Genomic DNA, 16,465 nt, shown 5'->3' on the forward strand with positions numbered 1-16,465 from the left:
AAGCAAGCTATGTTGGAAGATGGCGATCCCATCTGCTAAACTCTGATTGGTTGGCTGTTTCTCCAACCATCAATGAGCACAGCAGACCTATTTGAATCGCTGAACGAATTGGTGATGAGGGCAGTGATTGAATGGTCTGGAACCAGGCTAATTATTTACCCATATTTGAATTCAGCATTTTGTTTCCAAATTCCATCTTGATTCAAAAACTTGCCCACAAGTGCTTATGCATACATTTTGCAAGCTTTTTATTCTTGTGTTGATTCAAATTATTGTCTTGATCAAAGCAGGCTCTACTGCTCTCCCCACAGACTGAATCAGAAGAGGATGTACCTGCAGCAGTCACAGGGCATGGGGCTGCAGGCCTACTTCAACCAGATGCAGATAGATGAAGGATCTTACCCAACAGGCAGCCCTGCTCTGGACCCGGCAGCGTCTCAAAGTTCCCCTCAGGGCCCCCCCATGTCAGCCGCCCATCAGCCCCAGCAGCAGGGCAGTCCTCAGGCCTCGCCCCCCTTCAGCCATCCACACAGCCTGAGCCCCTTGATGGAACCGGGCGAGGGCCTGCTTTATGATCCTTACATGAGCCACCACCACTACACCCAGCACCTGACCCCTCGATCTCACCTCCACCACCAGCTCCACCATCCCCAGCCGCATGAAGCCTCTGCCAGCAGCCTGGGCTTCAGCTACCCTGCAGGATGTGACCAGCAGGTCCTGGGGCCTTCAACTGAGGCTCTTCACTTAGAGCAGTATGAGTTCCCGCTGGACCCCTCTTCGCTGCCCCCGCCTGCACCAGGAGAGGCTGAGGCTGGAGCCATGGCCGGGATTTTGGCCGGTCCAGGGCAGTCAGACAGCCTGGTCCTGCCTGAGCTGCAGAGCTCCCTCCTGGACAGTGAGATGATGGAGACTGTGGACTCCCAGCATGGTTTCGTACTGGTCAACTAGCTGAGGGGGTTAATAGAAAGCAGTATTAAGCAATGAGAACCCACACAGCACTAAGAGCAGAGAGAATGGAGATCTAAGTGGAGGCCACAAGCGTAGCAACAGGGAAGGAGAAGTGTTAATTTTTGTATGACTAATACAAACTTCATTTCTTAGTTGTGATGAACCTCAGACAACCTTTCTACCAAAATCCTCCCTTAGCCTACCTCCCTTTCTCCCTGTCCTTCTTTGTTCTCGTTCTCATCAGCTCTGTGAGGCAGGAACAGGTCCGATGTGCGGCACAATGTGAGCTTTCGCCGTGCTGACATGGCGAGGCTGCCGGTGTCATGGACGTTGTGCCACCTATGAGGATTGCTTCGTGCAGTCCGGGGGGATGCTACACATCCTGGAGTGCAGCATTTCACCTAGAAATGATTGGGGAGTGAACTAATTTAGGACTGACAGGCAACCAAAAGGACAATGGCTGGCAGTGCTTTTTGTATTTAAAATAGGACACCATTGACAACAATAGACTGGTTGCACTTTTGTGCATTTTTTTCAATTTCAGTATATAAAAAACAACTGAACAAGAGAAAATAGCCCTCATTTATCATGGTATCATGGATATCACTGCATATTCAAGTGTTAAAGGTGTTTTTGTCCACTTTTTAGAAATTATTTTACACACTAATGTGACCGTAAAGGCTAACATAATGATCCTCTTCATTAGTGCATAGGTTTCAACACTACCATATACATATACCGTATTCCTACAAAAAACAACAGGTAACCTTTGTTTGTCATTTGCCTAAACAAATACTCTAAGCATGCAGATTCAAGCACCAGTGCATTTAACAGCACTAAACTCTCTCCAAGCTATTTTTTATAGTTAATTGCGTAATGAAAATAGATGTAACACAATTCTGTAGCTGCGGTCTTTAGTATAGGCTATGTGACATAAATAAGTTTCTTTGTTTTCTTTGTATTTTATTTTGAAACTTGTAACTACTGATACTGATTTATTTCTTACACTACTGAACTGCTTTTCCACCTTTCCATCCGATTGCACACACTTGCCAGGTTTCATTATACTCAGTAAGATTTGGATAACTACACGTTTTTGCAGGCGAAATGGCCACTTGTCTATTTAACAGTTGAATTGTGGGTCATGTGTTTGCCTGATAAATGAGGGCTGATGTAATAAATGTGTTTGGTTGAGAAGTAGCAGTGTTAGACAGTCAATATTATTCTATTTTTGTGGCAATACTGAAGCAATATTAATTCTTAATGTCGAGGGATTATGAACGGAAGCCTCACCTGTACAGCCAACTCTGATTGGTTCCCGGGGACCTCTTGAGTCGTCAGCAGTGATGTCACTTGAGCTGATGATGTAACCAGGAGATAATCTTTCACTCGCTCATCCTGGAAGTGCAGGGACAAGCCTGGAGACAGCTGTATGTATACATGTGTGTGTTTTTGTGAGTATGTTTGAGTGTGATGATGTTTGTTTGCACAATTCTTACTTCAAATTTTCTGCATCCATAACAACATTTGTCGTCATTACTGAGAAAGACGAAAACTGTATTGACGTCGCCATTCGAAAATAACACAAACTGTGCTTTTTTCCTCAGTGCACAGTTGTAGCTTTTAGGTTAATTCTGGTTTACATCCTCAATGCTCCACTCATGAGTCTGTGTTGTTTTAATGATGAATCTTGTTTATAATAATGAAATGACCCCTTAAAGATTCACTGCATTAGATTTTATAAAAGAATGTTTCCTCTCTGATGTTGGGGCTGCTGCTGACACTGGATTTTGACTACAGGCTCACCACCGCTCTTTGACTGACAGCAAGCCAGCAACGAGATGAGAGATTTTCTTTATTTCTTTATTTTTTACAGCACTTAGACTGTGTTCAATCTACTTGAAGCACATAGATGTATTTTATCTGACAGATGATGATGATTTAAAAAAAAAAAAAAAAAAACTACTTTCCATTAGAATAACAAGACGGCGAACATCAGAGGGCTAAGAGATTATTGGACTGTAACCGTCTGCCAGACTGCGTGACTTTGGTGGTCATGGGTTAAACTGCGGGAGTGTTTGCATTCAGATTGGCCTTCAGACAAGACTCTGTAAACTGGACAATCAGACTCTAGAGTACAGAGGTGGATTGACTAGCCGTCTTTATAACTGCAGTTAAACAGTCTTACATGATGGCTAGAAAATGTGGACCAACTGTGGTTGCAGTCCTGTGCAAAAACTTAAAGGAAAATCCACCCTAAAATGCTTTTAACACTGTTTCACAACAATTAGTTGTTTGGTCTATAAAATAGTAAAACATGCCCATCACAATTTCAGTGGGCACAGGTTGACATATTCAGAGAGCTTGTTTTGTCTGACCAACAGTCCAAAACACAAACATATTTATTTTTTCCCATAAACAAATATGAAAATTTCTGTCCATGCCACTTTCACATTTTAAAAAAACAAAACAAGGAAAACAAGTTTTAATGGCAGTTGCTCTATGAGCAATTGGTAAGTCACCGTTTTGTTCTGACATTTAACAGTCTAACAGCAGCGATATTAGTAACTTCAACAACAATGGCCTCAATATACCAGAGTACACTGCAGCCACAAGATGTTGCAAAACTGGTCTTGTGGCTGCATTAATAGTTCCACCCTAAGATTTACAAACTAGTTGGTTAGCTGGATATGTTTATATGGTCATACACCCACATTTTATTGACAGGAATAAGCTCACACCCAGTTTGTGGGCCTTGTTGAAAATGTCCTTTTATAAAGAGAAGGGACTTGAGTACAAGAGTTACTCTTAATTAACCTGAATTCTGGAGTTTAAATAACATTAAATTGTCAATACAGGGTGGTCATAAAGAGTATGAAAGGGTGGATTTCGCCTTTAAGCGAACATTTTGATGATTGTGTTCTTTCATTTTGTCAATGGTCAGGCTAGGACAGCTACAGGATGATCTGTGGAATATGAATACTGGAGCACTTTGACAACAAGGGGGAGACGAGAGGTAGCGAGAGAGGAGGTTGTGATTGTGGAAAAGGTTTGCATTGCTCTGCTGTTTCTTGGCAGATGAAACAAACCGCAATCTGTAGGAAACACATTTTCTCCTCTCTATTCCCCAACAATAATGGACACAAAACATTTTTTTCAAAGAAAGACCAGACACAGTAACACTTTATCTGACTGTTGATTTTAATCCAAGAAAGAATAACACTTCTCCGTTTCCGATGAGTGTTATTAGAGGTAGTGAATCTTCAGTGTGTGCCCAAATTTTCACCGAGGTGAATTTTGTATTGAACGTGAAAAAGTGTTCAGTGTGCCTTTTACTTTTGTCAGTCTAAATTAAGATTTAGAATAGCTCCATTATTCCTGGTTTGACCCTTTTATCATTTATTTTATTATGATTACTTGTTGTTTTTTTTTCTTCTTCCGAAAGTAAATAGAGCCAGGTTTTACAAAGGTACAAAACCAAAGTCCCTCAGAAGTTTCCCTGTACGACCCACCGTGTGGAGTTTTGGAGCTTCTTTGTTAGCTTCTCTACAGTGCTTTTCTCTTGTTGGTCAATCAGTGTATGCCATTTAAAAGTATTATAGCAATATTTCTCTAGTTGAAGACTAAAGTCATGAAGATTCTAGTAGACGTGTTTCCAAGTATCATAATTTCACCTCCTGCTGATAAAACAAAAACATCAATCTATTAATAGAAATCCAGTTTTATATTTACCTTCATTGATGTTGACCACACATAAGCTAACTTGCTGTTGAGATTAAAAAAAGATTTATTGAACATAAAAGGATATTGTGGGTGTTTTCTTTTGTGTGTGTTGAGTCGCATCATTTGTGTGCTGGGACACTACTCTTAAAATGACACTGCTTGTGTTAAACCTGGTTATTGGAAACATGGCTACAGAGCTCACACACAAGTGTTTTCTACCACACACTCTGCTGTCTTCTCCACATAATCCAATTGTCCTGTAAGTATAAGCTGCAGCCGTGCTGATATCACACCAGGGTTGAGCAGTGTAGGCGTGGGTTAATGACCTGGAAAAATTTATCACACCAAGCGCTTCATATAAACTATTGAGTCACGGCTGAAGCTGAAATCATTTCAACCGGAACTAAAGCTCCAGAGGCGATCAACCCAGCAGGAGCCACAGAACTGTTTTCAGTATCTTTTGGTCTGATTCATAGGCGAGAAGACAAAATAAGGAAGTCCTTTTTTTAAGTGGCTGTTGGGCACAGGTTTGGTTAGCAGAGAGGAATTTACATGAAGTCAAACTGTGTATACAAAATAACGATTCAGACACATCCAACCCTACCCTACCATAGGAGAGTTAACGCCCACTTTTCTGTTGTTTGTGCCAGGTTACTTGACATATTAGATCTGACAAACTAAGAGGGCCTCTCAAGACAGATCACATTAAAGGGGTGGCTTGTCCAAATGACGGAAAAACACATTTTCTCACTCACTGGTATGTAGCCATGCAGACAGTTTTGGTTTTATTTGCCCAAATATTGGCAAAACAAATCATTTTTTTGTGTTGATTTGGTCAAACACAATTTACTCTCAACATGTAAATGTTGACACAAGGCCCCTTTACAGGTTATAAATAATGGAGGACCTGTACTGACAATTCCAGTTCTGCTTATTAGTATTTTCCCAATCCATTGTGCAACAAATCAAATAAACACAAACTAACGGACACCACAGTGAATATGAGGAACTTGAGGGCTGTTGCCTGCTTCTGGTAACCACTAGGTGCCTTACTGGAAATTTCACAGGGCTACTTTCCTAAAAATAAATTCCAAATGTGCATCCACCAAAACAAAAAGCAGAACTCAAATAGATAACTTAGAACATGGACAAATAAAACTAGTTTTAAAGACTGAAATGTGTCAACTAGATAACACACAGGAGAGACTGAATCATTTATCACTACTGATAAGCACTGAAGCCCTGAGCAGTGGCCCGAGATCACTGATCTGACATCATGTTTAGTCCATCTCCATGGCAGTCGCCTGTCAATATTTATTAAACTCTCTCAAACACCTTTTCCGATAGTAAAGTGCGGCTAAAGGGGGGCCTGTCCTGAGCCAAGCTCTGATTGGTTGACCTCGGCTACACATCTGAGAGGAAGATTGTAAATACACACTGAGCAAATTATACTACTGGAAAATGAAAGGGCATCTCACTGCTGTCTGAGAGCAGAGGTTTGTCCCTCTTGTGTGGAAAGGATCATGTAGAGAGAACACGTCAATCCAATCAGCCCACTCAAACAGAGGACAGCTAATCCCACTTATACACCGGGGGTGGGGCTGGGAGGGGTCAATCTGTTCATGGAAACCAGGGTCGCGCTTCTTTTCCTGGGATCAGACCATGTACACAACACACTGTTGGTACTGCTGATCCAAACTGATAAGTCTGAGGCATGGGATGGGTCACACTCAGCTATGCCCGAATAAAAACTCCCCCTTGATACTGATCGCATTTCAGTCGACGTAGCCTTACATTTTGCATCTGTTGCCTTTAATGCAAAGTTAATTTGACTCTGTGGAAAGTGCTGCGAGACAGTGGCTTTAAATGCTCTGGTTGTAAAAAAAAAAAAAAAAAAAACAAATAAGAAAAATACATCTCCTCCTCCTTGCTGCTCAACACCTCCTGCTCTGGTATGAGAGGGGAGAGGGGAGAGGGGGGTGGGGCAACAGCAGATAAAACATAAATGGCACTTTGACACCATTTAATTCGACATTTGAAAAATGCAACCTCACAGGAAATTTCCCTAAAAGACGCCAGCGTTTTTCCAGTTAAATGTACTTATTTATAGCCCATAGTCTGTGCCATTGTCTGCTATAGAGACCCTCGGCAGGCAGCCTGTCACAGACACTACCGCAGAAAAGAAAGCTGATACGAGGACAGACAGTGGTAATCATCTTTTTTTCTTTTTCAATAAAATATCACAATATCAGAGGCCTATTCCCTCATCAGGCCAAAGTATACTGTAATGACATCAATGGTTGCTATGACAACGGGAGCAGGGTGGATGACAACATCCTTCTACGTCTTTCAGAGCAGGAGATCAAGGCACAGTTCAGGATTAAAGCTGCACACACACACACAAAAAAAATGCTCGAGGGGGAAAAAACTTTTGTAACAAGCTATATCTGTGATATATACTGTGCAATACACAAAGGATCATTTAAGAACTCCAAACCCCAGTGCAGCTTCATAGTAAGTGAGTCTGACGTAAATGCTGTAGCTCAGGATTACCAGTGGAACAAAGATTCAGCTCTTCATTGAAGGTCATACTGCATTCACACACATGTGTACCCCATTATTCAGCTTCAGTCCCCCGTATCTGAATACACGCTGAACACATGCTGGCCAGCAGATGGACAGAGTCAGAAATCCCAGTGCAGATGACCCAGTAGTGCCTGGAAAAATTAGCTCCTGCAGACTCCTGCTGGACATTGCAGCCGAGCCAAGAGTCACGCACACACGCTGCTTGAGCGATCATGTTTACTGAGATATTATCTAGAGGAAGAAAGTTTGGGCAGTTTATAAACCCCGTGCTGCATCGCTGAAAGATGACAGAATAAGAGGGGGCTGAAGTGACAAGGTGACTTAAGGAAAATGAGTGGGCCAACAATCTCCTTCTCCCTGACTGATGTTTGTGATTTGTCACCCTGAGAGCATCTGACCTCACTATGCCTGTGTGTGTGTGTGTGTGCGTGCGCACGTGCGTGCGCACTGTGCTGCGTGGATGGAGGCTTTGCCTGACTCCTTTCATTATAAATGACACAGTCCTGGGAGGCAGCTGCATTGACGTCAGGGCTCTCAGCACTGTCGAGGGCTCTGGCTGCTGAAAATCCCCCCAAATAACAGGATCTAAATAGAAAGAAATAGGTTGCTGCTGTTTCATTACTGCCTCATGAACTCCAGTGGATTTAGTGGGCGGATTAGCCCTCGCCCTCAAGTAATCATGTTTTAATGAAGATTTTTCAGTTGTAGGAAAAATTGCAGTCCAAAGCTTGGCGTGTTTCTTCTGCTTCTAGATCACCAGCTTGTAAAAAAAAAAGACAAGAAAAAACTTGTCTGATTGTGGTACGTTCGATTATGTTTTGGTTTTGTCTCAAAGGTTCCATCATCATCAGTCCACCTCCTCCTTCGCACCGTTGCTTGAGAAGCTCATCGTGCCTTGGAGCTGCTATATTCTAAATAGCTCTCAAGGTGGTCTCACTGTGGCAGAATGTGCTGACACACAGCAGCTACACCAGCCTGTGCATTACAGTATATGTGCATAATGTGCTGTGGCATTGAGGTATACAGTCAAAGAGCTGGGTGGAGGATTGGGAAGGCACATGGCTCCAAGGAGGGCTGATGGGAGATTTGAGGAGATTAAAAAAGTAATGCTGAGATTCTCATAAATATCTCTGCCATCTGATTTATTGCCCTAATCCTTTTTGCTGATTGCTCATTTGGAATGAACAAAAACAATGGCGCAACTGAGATCTGACACATACAGCAAAAAACAAGGTGCAGCTCAATGTGGTCAAAAAAAGTTTGTTTTTCATACATTCTAACTAAACTTGCTTGAGAAAGATAAATATTCTTCCTCAACCCAGCCCTTATTTTGCAGCGTTCCTTTTCCCAGCAGTAGTCAGGGTGAGAGGGGCAGGTGTCAGCTGCAGATCGTGCCCTCCTCTGCATGGTTCCCTGTGGCCAAAACAGCCCAAAGGACCTGCGCTTTCATCTCCACAGCAGCTGCTTGCCAGGTTAGAGCTGACCAAACTATGAGATGGGAACATGTGAAATTAATCCAACATTTTCTTTAGTCGTTTACAGGCTGAGGAGCTGTACTTCATGCTTAAAATGGTATTGTTAGAAACCATTCTTGGACTTCATAAGGCTATACGCAGTTTTTCATTAAAATCACTTTTTTTACTACCTGTTTGTCAACGGGCTGTATCCTCACATAGAAATGAACCACAAGTCTGTTTTCTCTGTTGCTTGGAACAGCCTCTATTCTGCTTCTTACGTGATGGAATTGGGTCGGGTTCTAGCTGTGTGCGTGCTCCCGAGCCTCTTGCCGACTACCTTACCGCAACAACACCGCAGCTAATGAAATGCAGTCCACTAACTAGAATCAAATCAATGTCGGTCAACACCAGTAAGGCTGGAGTGTTGGAGAGAGACCTCTGCTTTGTTTTGAAACTGACAAAACCGACACAGAGTTGGCTTTCCTATTGGACAGGTGAAGTAACATTATTGCAAATGCATGTGAAATATTGTAATGTTGTGCTTTAGCTGGCTGAGTTAGATAACGTTAGCTCGCTGGCTAACGGTGAGCAGTTGCTAATGTTATCTGGTGCAAAATACTACAGTTGCTCCCTGATTCTGGGTCCCAGGGACGTACATCTCTCTGAGGGACAGCAGTCTCTGCTGGGACCACAGGAGGATCTGATGTGCCAGTTTGCATAACGGGCGCGAGCGCAGACCCCCCTGGTGATTCAAATAGGCCACCACTGCCGTATTGTCCGTTCTGACAAGGACGTGGCGACCGCGGAGGGCGGGCAGAAAACTCCTCAGAGCTATGAATACCGCCAACATTTCCAGGCAATTTATGTGCCAGGAGAAATGATGCTCCTCCCAGGAGCCTCTCACAAAGCGGCTGTCCATGACCGCACCCCATCCCGTGAGTGAGGCATCTGTCGAAATAATTGTTCGCCGACAGATCGCTCCCAACACGGGCCCTTGGGACAGGAACCAAGATTTCCTCCATACAGACAGGGAACGAAGGCACCTGCTCGTAACCCATATCAGACAGAGCGGATTTCCCTTGGATTTTAGCCACCACTGCAGGGCTCTCATGTGCAGTAGTCCAGAAGGTATTATACTGGACGCTGCTGCCAGGAGACCAAACACCCTCTGAAAGTGTTTTACAGTGATGGCGTGGCCTAACTGCACTCAAAATGGACTCGACGCGTGCGGGAGACAGGTGGGCCCGCATCGTCGTTGAGTCCCACACCACCCCTAGGAACGTAGTCTGCTGGGCGGGCGTCAGCACGCTCTTCTTTGTGTTGAGCCGCAGCCCCAAACGCTGAAGGTGGGCGAGGACGACATCTCGATGCCAAACCGCTAACACCCGAGACTGGGCCAGGATGAGCCAGTCGTCAATGTAGTTTAACATGTGGATGCCCTGGAGCCTCAACGGAGCCAGAGCTGCATCCATGCATTTGGTGAACGTGCGGGGAGATAGTGCTAGGCCGAATGGAAGAACCCGATACTGGTAAGCCGTGCCCCCGAAGGCGAACCTCAGGAACTTCCTGTGAGAGGGACGGATGGAGATGTGGAAATAAGCATCTTGCAGATCTATCGTGATGGCGGGGATGGTGAGCATCCTGAACCTGAATCTCCTCAGAGATTGGTTCAGGGACCGCAGATCCAAAATCGGACGGAACCCTCCGTCCTTCTTGGGAACTATGAAGTATCGGCTGTAGAACCCGGCCTCTCTGACCGGCGGGGAAATAAGTTCTATGGCCCCTTTTTCCAGCAGAGAGCGAACTTCCTGTCCCAAAACCTGGCTCTGCCCTGCGTGCACCGCAGTCCAGACCACCCCGTAGAATCTGGGGGGGCGAACCCGGAACTGCAGCCTGTAGCCATCCACTACTGGGGCTGGTGGCCGGTGTCCCGCGGGGGTCCCCAGTGGCACCCTGGAGTGGAGGAACGCCAGGGAAAGCTCGCCGGCGACCCACGGTTTGTGAGTCCGTTCATCTTCTGGCTGCAGCCCCTCGGGGCGGACAGACCAGTGAGGGCCCGCTGGTGGCTAGCACGTCCCAAGCACCGACGCCAACGCCGGTTGCTGGAGCCGCCACTAGAGCGGGGAGGGGGGGGGGGGGGCAGTAATGTGTCCCCCTACTTGAAGCCTCAGGACCTCTTCCCCCGGACCCGCCGAGACTGAAGGACAGTCCTCAGATCCGCCTTCCCGGGGGGCTGTGGACGAGAGCGCCGCCTCGCGTCCCAGGTTGGTTGAGGGGGATCCCGTGAAGCGACGCTCTGCCTCTGGCTGCGGCGGTAGGCGCTGGACGAGGGCTGCGCCCGCCTCTTCTGAGCCGTCGCCGTCCTGGAGCCTGACCGGCGGGGGAGATGCTGCTCAAATGCCTCTCCCTGTGTTTTAGCTTGCTGAAACCTGCTGACGACAGCATCCACTGCTTCGTCAAAGAGGCCAGTAGGAGAGAGGGGCGCATCCAGGAGAAAAGCCTTCTCCTTCCCCTGGATGCCCGAGAGGTTGAGCCACAGATGGCGCTCTGTAGCCACCAATGCTGCCATGGAGCGGCCGATGGAACGGGCCGTCTCCTTGGTAACACGAAGAGCTAAGTCCGTAGCTCTCTAGCTCTCTCCCCCCCTCCCTAGGTCACAGTCCCGAAGAAGATCGGCCTGAGGCCAAGATGGCCATCGTGTGCAGGCTGGCACGACCCGCTGCCATGTAGGCCTTGCCCACCAAATCGGATGTCATCCGACACGGCTTGGTGGGGAGCGCCGGCGTCCGGAGGGATGAAGCGAGGGTGGGAGAAAGGTAGCTAGCAAGTGCTTCCTCTACCCGCGGCATCACTCCGTAGCCGTGCTGTCTGATTCCTGTCACGTTGCCGTAGTCCAGCCGAGGGGACGTAGACAGCCGTGCGGAGGAGGGTTTGTTCCAAGATCCGGGAAAAATTACAAGAGCCGTCGCGGGGGTGGCGCTCGGTGCTGCGGAAACCGCTCATCAAGTTTACTGCCAGCCGGAGGCTCCTGCACCGCCTGTGGCCAATCAATGTGCAGCTTGGCCACAGCCCGCGTCGGCTTTCAATAACTGATCGTATCTGGGCGAGGACTGATGACGTGGGCCCGGCTCCCTGAAGTCCTCTTCCAGAATGCTAAGCATGTCTAGCTCCTCAGAGTCAGACCGTGCAAGCCTCTCCGGACTCATGCCTCGAGCGGGAGAAGCCGAGAAACGGGCTCCCGACCGGGGAAGAGGGGAGGAGGATTCCGCAGATGAGGACCAGGAAAAGGCCTCAGCTGTCCCGGCACCCTCGGAGATCTCACGCTGTGATCCCCAGGATCGGAGCCACGGGAGGAACGCATCCGACCATCCTCCAGGAAGAGAGCCGCATGAGACCTCAGCACCCTCAGGGGCAGGGCCTCGCAATGGCCGCAGGCAGCCCCCTCGAGAGCTGCCTTTGTGGGTATCCCCCTCCATGATTATCAACACTGTGGAGTCAGTGTTGATAATGTATCAGGTCGCCACAAATAAATAAGTGAGTGGGAGACACTCAAATAATGTATTACATTTACTATAGAGGTCATCCAGCTTCATCATTGCCTTTATTAAGGCGAGGGGTATCAGCATCTGTGACTGAAGTAAAATTAATTAATGATATTGCTGAAGGCTGGCAATACATAACGTGAGGCTAAACACTGCAACATTATCCTCACTTTGATAATTTTACTAGACTATTAAAACAGCTCGCATGGGTCTCAGTAGTTCAAGACATATGCATATTAGCGATTTATGGCATAAGAGAGAAAAGGCTTAATAGCCAATGGTAACTTGATCATCATCGTTTATCTGTCATAGTAGGTGATTTCTTTTTATTTATTGTAGAAAATTCTAATACAACACTTTACAGCTTATTTCAACAATCCGAAACATAAAACGGTGTTGAAACAGCATCAGATTACAGCAAAGCCAAAAGAAAGCAAACCAAAAGAAAGAAGAAAATTGTGAGTGTCTTATCTGAAAAAGACACAATTATAATGTGCGTCTGTATTGCAAGGATTTTGCTAAATGTGGTCAAAGGATTTTATCGTTTGAGTTTGAGAACGTGCGGCGCTTTTAATGTTGCGGTGTACCCTATGCTAAAGGAGATATGAAAGGAAGCATACAGGCTCCTTTCCTTAGCTTTTAGAGAATTTGACCAGCTGTTATCATGGCTGCCACTGAAATACTTCCGGGTCACATCTCTCAGTTAGGAACCTTCCTAAGCAAAAAAGACTTTTCGACTCCAGCTTCAGTCTCCTGTTCCTAGCTGACAGGAGTGGCACCCGGTGTGGTCTTCTGCTGCTGTAGCCCATCTGCTTCAAGGTTCGAGGTGTTGTGCAACCAAGGTATTCTGCATACCTTGGTTGTAACAAGTTATTTGAGTTACTGTTGCCTTCTGTCATCTCGAACCAGTCTGCCCATTCTCCTCTGACCTCTGACAAAAAAAGGCATCTACACAACTGCTACTCACTGGATATTGTTCCTTTTTTGGACCATTCTCTATAAACCCTAAAGATGGTAGATCACCAGTTTCTGAAATACACTGACCAGCCCGTCTGGCACCAACAACAAAGCCACATTCAAAGTCCCTTAAATACCCTTTCTTTCCCATTCTGATGATTGGTTTGAACTTCAGCAAGTTGTCTTGACCACATCTACATGCCTAAATGCATTAAGTTGCTGCGATGTGATTGCCTGATAACCTATTTGTGTTATTAAACAGGTGTACCTAATAAAGTGGCCAGTGAGTATAATTAGGCAGTTTTGGATACTGAACAACTTAATGGCCCAGCAGGACCAAACATCAAGGTTTTCTTGCACTGTAATAAACACTATGTTTGCTGAGAGCACATCACCAGAAACACTTCATCCCCATCATGAAGCCAGGGGGTGGCATTATCCTGCTTTGGATGATGGCTTGTGAAGATTACGGAGAAAATGAATGCAGTAAAAGACAGAGAAATCCTCGAGGAAAACCTGCTGCCGTCTGCTGGAGAACTGTGACTGGGTAGATTTATTTTCTAGAAAGAAAACGAACCCAAGCATAAAGCCAAAGCTACATAGGAATGGCTTCAAAACAACAGTGGTAAGTCCCAGAGTGGCTGAGGCAGGGTCCAGACCGCAAATCAATTCAAGATTATTGTGCACTCACGGTCACTATACAGTTTGACAAAGATTGAGCAATTCTACAAAAAACTACAACTGACTTTTCAACTGCTTTCAGTGATTAAACATCAACTGGCATTTCAACTGCTTTCAGTCACTGAAGATCATCTGACATTTCAACTGCTTCCATCTCTTACTTTTGAAATGACATTTCAACTGCTTTCATTTCTTACTCTTCAAATTACATTTAAACCGCTTTCAGTCATTAATCAACTGACATTTTCAACTGCTTTCATTTCTTAAGCCCCGATCAGACAGAAAGCGTTTTGCAGGTTCGAAAAGGCGAGGTGCACAGCAATGCCTTTTTTGGTTAAATTTGAAAAAGAGCAGTGTGCTGCGTTTTTTTTTCCTTCATGTTGCTAGGCAACCACTGAATCAGCTGTCCTGATTGGTGAATGTTTTTCAACTCCGTGCCCTCAGAGCGCTCCTTCGAAAACGCAAGGCGCATCAGGCGCTCAAGGTATGCACCTTGCGGGCAGAACGCTCACTGCCAATAGAATACACTTAAAAACAGGCGCCTCTCACTGCAAAAAACGCGTTCTGTCTGATCCGGGCCTTACTTTTCAACTGACATTTCAATACGTTCACTCATTGAACATCAAGTGACATTTCAACTGCTTCCATCTCTTACTCTTCAAATAGTAGTTCAGCTGCTTTCAGTCATTAAACAGCAACAGAAATTTAAACTTTAATCTCTTACTCTTTAGATAAAAATTCCCATTGCCTTTATACTTTATTCTTTAACTGCAGATTCATCTGCTTTCATACTGAAACAATTTCAACCCCTTCAGGCATATCCACTAAAATGATACTTCTACTGGACAACTTCACTCAATGCACACATGCAAAATATTTTGCCACTTCCCTTTTAACTTCTTCTACAAGTTGTATTTTGACTGCCTCCCCAGCTTCTTACAGTATTTAAACTTTTTCAAATGTTTCCACTGTAAATGTTTCAGCACCAACCACACATCCATTTTCTTCATTTAATTTAGCCTTTTCTAGTTGTATTTGTACATAATATTGTGGCAAAGTAATGGGCAAAAAGCATGGCTTATAGAGAACTTGCAAAATGTAACCACCCTAGAAAATATAATATTTTTAATGTCTCATTTGGGTTGATTGACTATAAAAAGACATTAATTATGTTGGTAGTATGATGTTGGCCTTCCATTGGTTTACATCTTTGACATTTTCAGTAGTTTTTTCCTTCTCATGTCAAACTAAACTGTAAACCTAAAAACTCTACATACAGGTGCTGGTCATATAATTAGAATATCATCAAAAAGTTGATTTATTTCAGTAATTCCATTCAAAAAGTGAAACTTGGATATTGCATTCATTCATTACACACAGACTGATATATTTCAAATGTTTATTTCATTTAATTGTGATGATTAAAACTGACAATTAATGAAAATCCCAAATTCAGTATCTCTGGGAATAAGACCAATACAAAAACAGGATTTTTAGAAATGTTGGCCAACTGAAAAGTATGAACATGAAAAGTATGAGCATGTACATCACTCAGTACTTAGTTGGGGCTCCTTTTGCCTGAATTACTGCACCAATGCGGCGTGGCATGGAGTCGATCAGTCTGTGGCACTGTTCAGGTGTTGAGAGCCCACGTTGCTCTGATAGTGGCCTTCAGCTCTTCTGCATTGTTGGGTCTGGCGTATCGCATCTTCCTCTTCACAATACCCCATAGATTTTCTATAGGGTTAAGGTCAGGCAAGTTTGCTGGCCAATTAAAAACAGGGATACCATGGTCCTTCAACCATGTACTGGTAGCTTTGGTACTGTGTGCAGGTGCCAAGTCCTGTTGGAAAATGAAATCTGCATCTCCATAAAGTTGGTCAGCAGCAGGAAGCATGAAGTGCTCTAAAACTTCCTGGTAGACGGCTGCGTTGACCTTGGATCTCAGAAAACACAGTGGACCAACACCAGCAGATGACATGGCACCCCAAACCATCACTGACTTTACACTGGACTTCAAGCAACGTGGATTCTGTGCCTCTCCTCTCTTCCTCCAGACTCTGGGACCTTGATTTCCAAAGGAAATGCATTATTTACTTTCATCAGAGAACATAACTTTGGACCACTCAGCAGCAGTCCAGTCCTTTTTGTCTTTAGCCCAGGTGAGACGCTTCTGACGCTGTGTCTTGTTCAAGAGTGGCTTGACACAAGGAATGCGACAGCTTAAACCCATGTCTTGCATACGTCTGTGCGTGGTGGTTCTTGAAGCACTGACTCCAGCTGCAGTCCACTCTTTGTGAATCTCCCCCACATTTTTGAATGGGTTTTGTTTCACAATCCTCTCCAGGGTGCGGTTATACCTATTGCTCGTACACTTTTTTCTACCACATCTTTCCTTCCCTTCGCCTCTCTATTAATGTGCTTGGACACAGAGCTCTGTGAACAGCCAGCCTCTTTAGCAATGACCTTTTGCGTCTTGCCCTCCTTGTGCAAGGTGTCAATGATCGTCTTTTGGACAGCTGTCAAGTCAGCAGTCTTCCCCATGATTGTGTAGCCTACAGAACTAGACTG

General features: G+C 45.1%; 1 protein-coding gene across 4 annotated transcripts in view; it reads left to right on the forward strand.

Moving 5' to 3' along the window:
- sik2b (salt-inducible kinase 2b) overlaps positions 1-4,750 on the forward strand; it is a 47,030-nt gene extending 42,280 nt beyond the window's left edge. For 2 of the 4 annotated variants that reach the window (XM_046073525.1, XM_046073528.1), the window contains one exon: positions 288-4,750. In XM_046073525.1, the coding sequence (XP_045929481.1) occupies positions 288-948 (661 nt within the window). In that variant the 3' untranslated portion in view covers positions 949-4,750. The remainder of the gene's footprint in view (positions 1-287) is intronic. The other 2 variants (XM_046073526.1, XM_046073527.1) reach the window with 2 other exon arrangements.
- The last annotated feature ends 11,715 nt before the right edge of the window (positions 4,751-16,465 follow it).

This window comes from Micropterus dolomieu, linkage group LG17, assembly GCF_021292245.1.
Source record: "Micropterus dolomieu isolate WLL.071019.BEF.003 ecotype Adirondacks linkage group LG17, ASM2129224v1, whole genome shotgun sequence".
In the NCBI taxonomy this organism is placed as follows: domain Eukaryota; kingdom Metazoa; phylum Chordata; class Actinopteri; order Centrarchiformes; family Centrarchidae; genus Micropterus; species Micropterus dolomieu.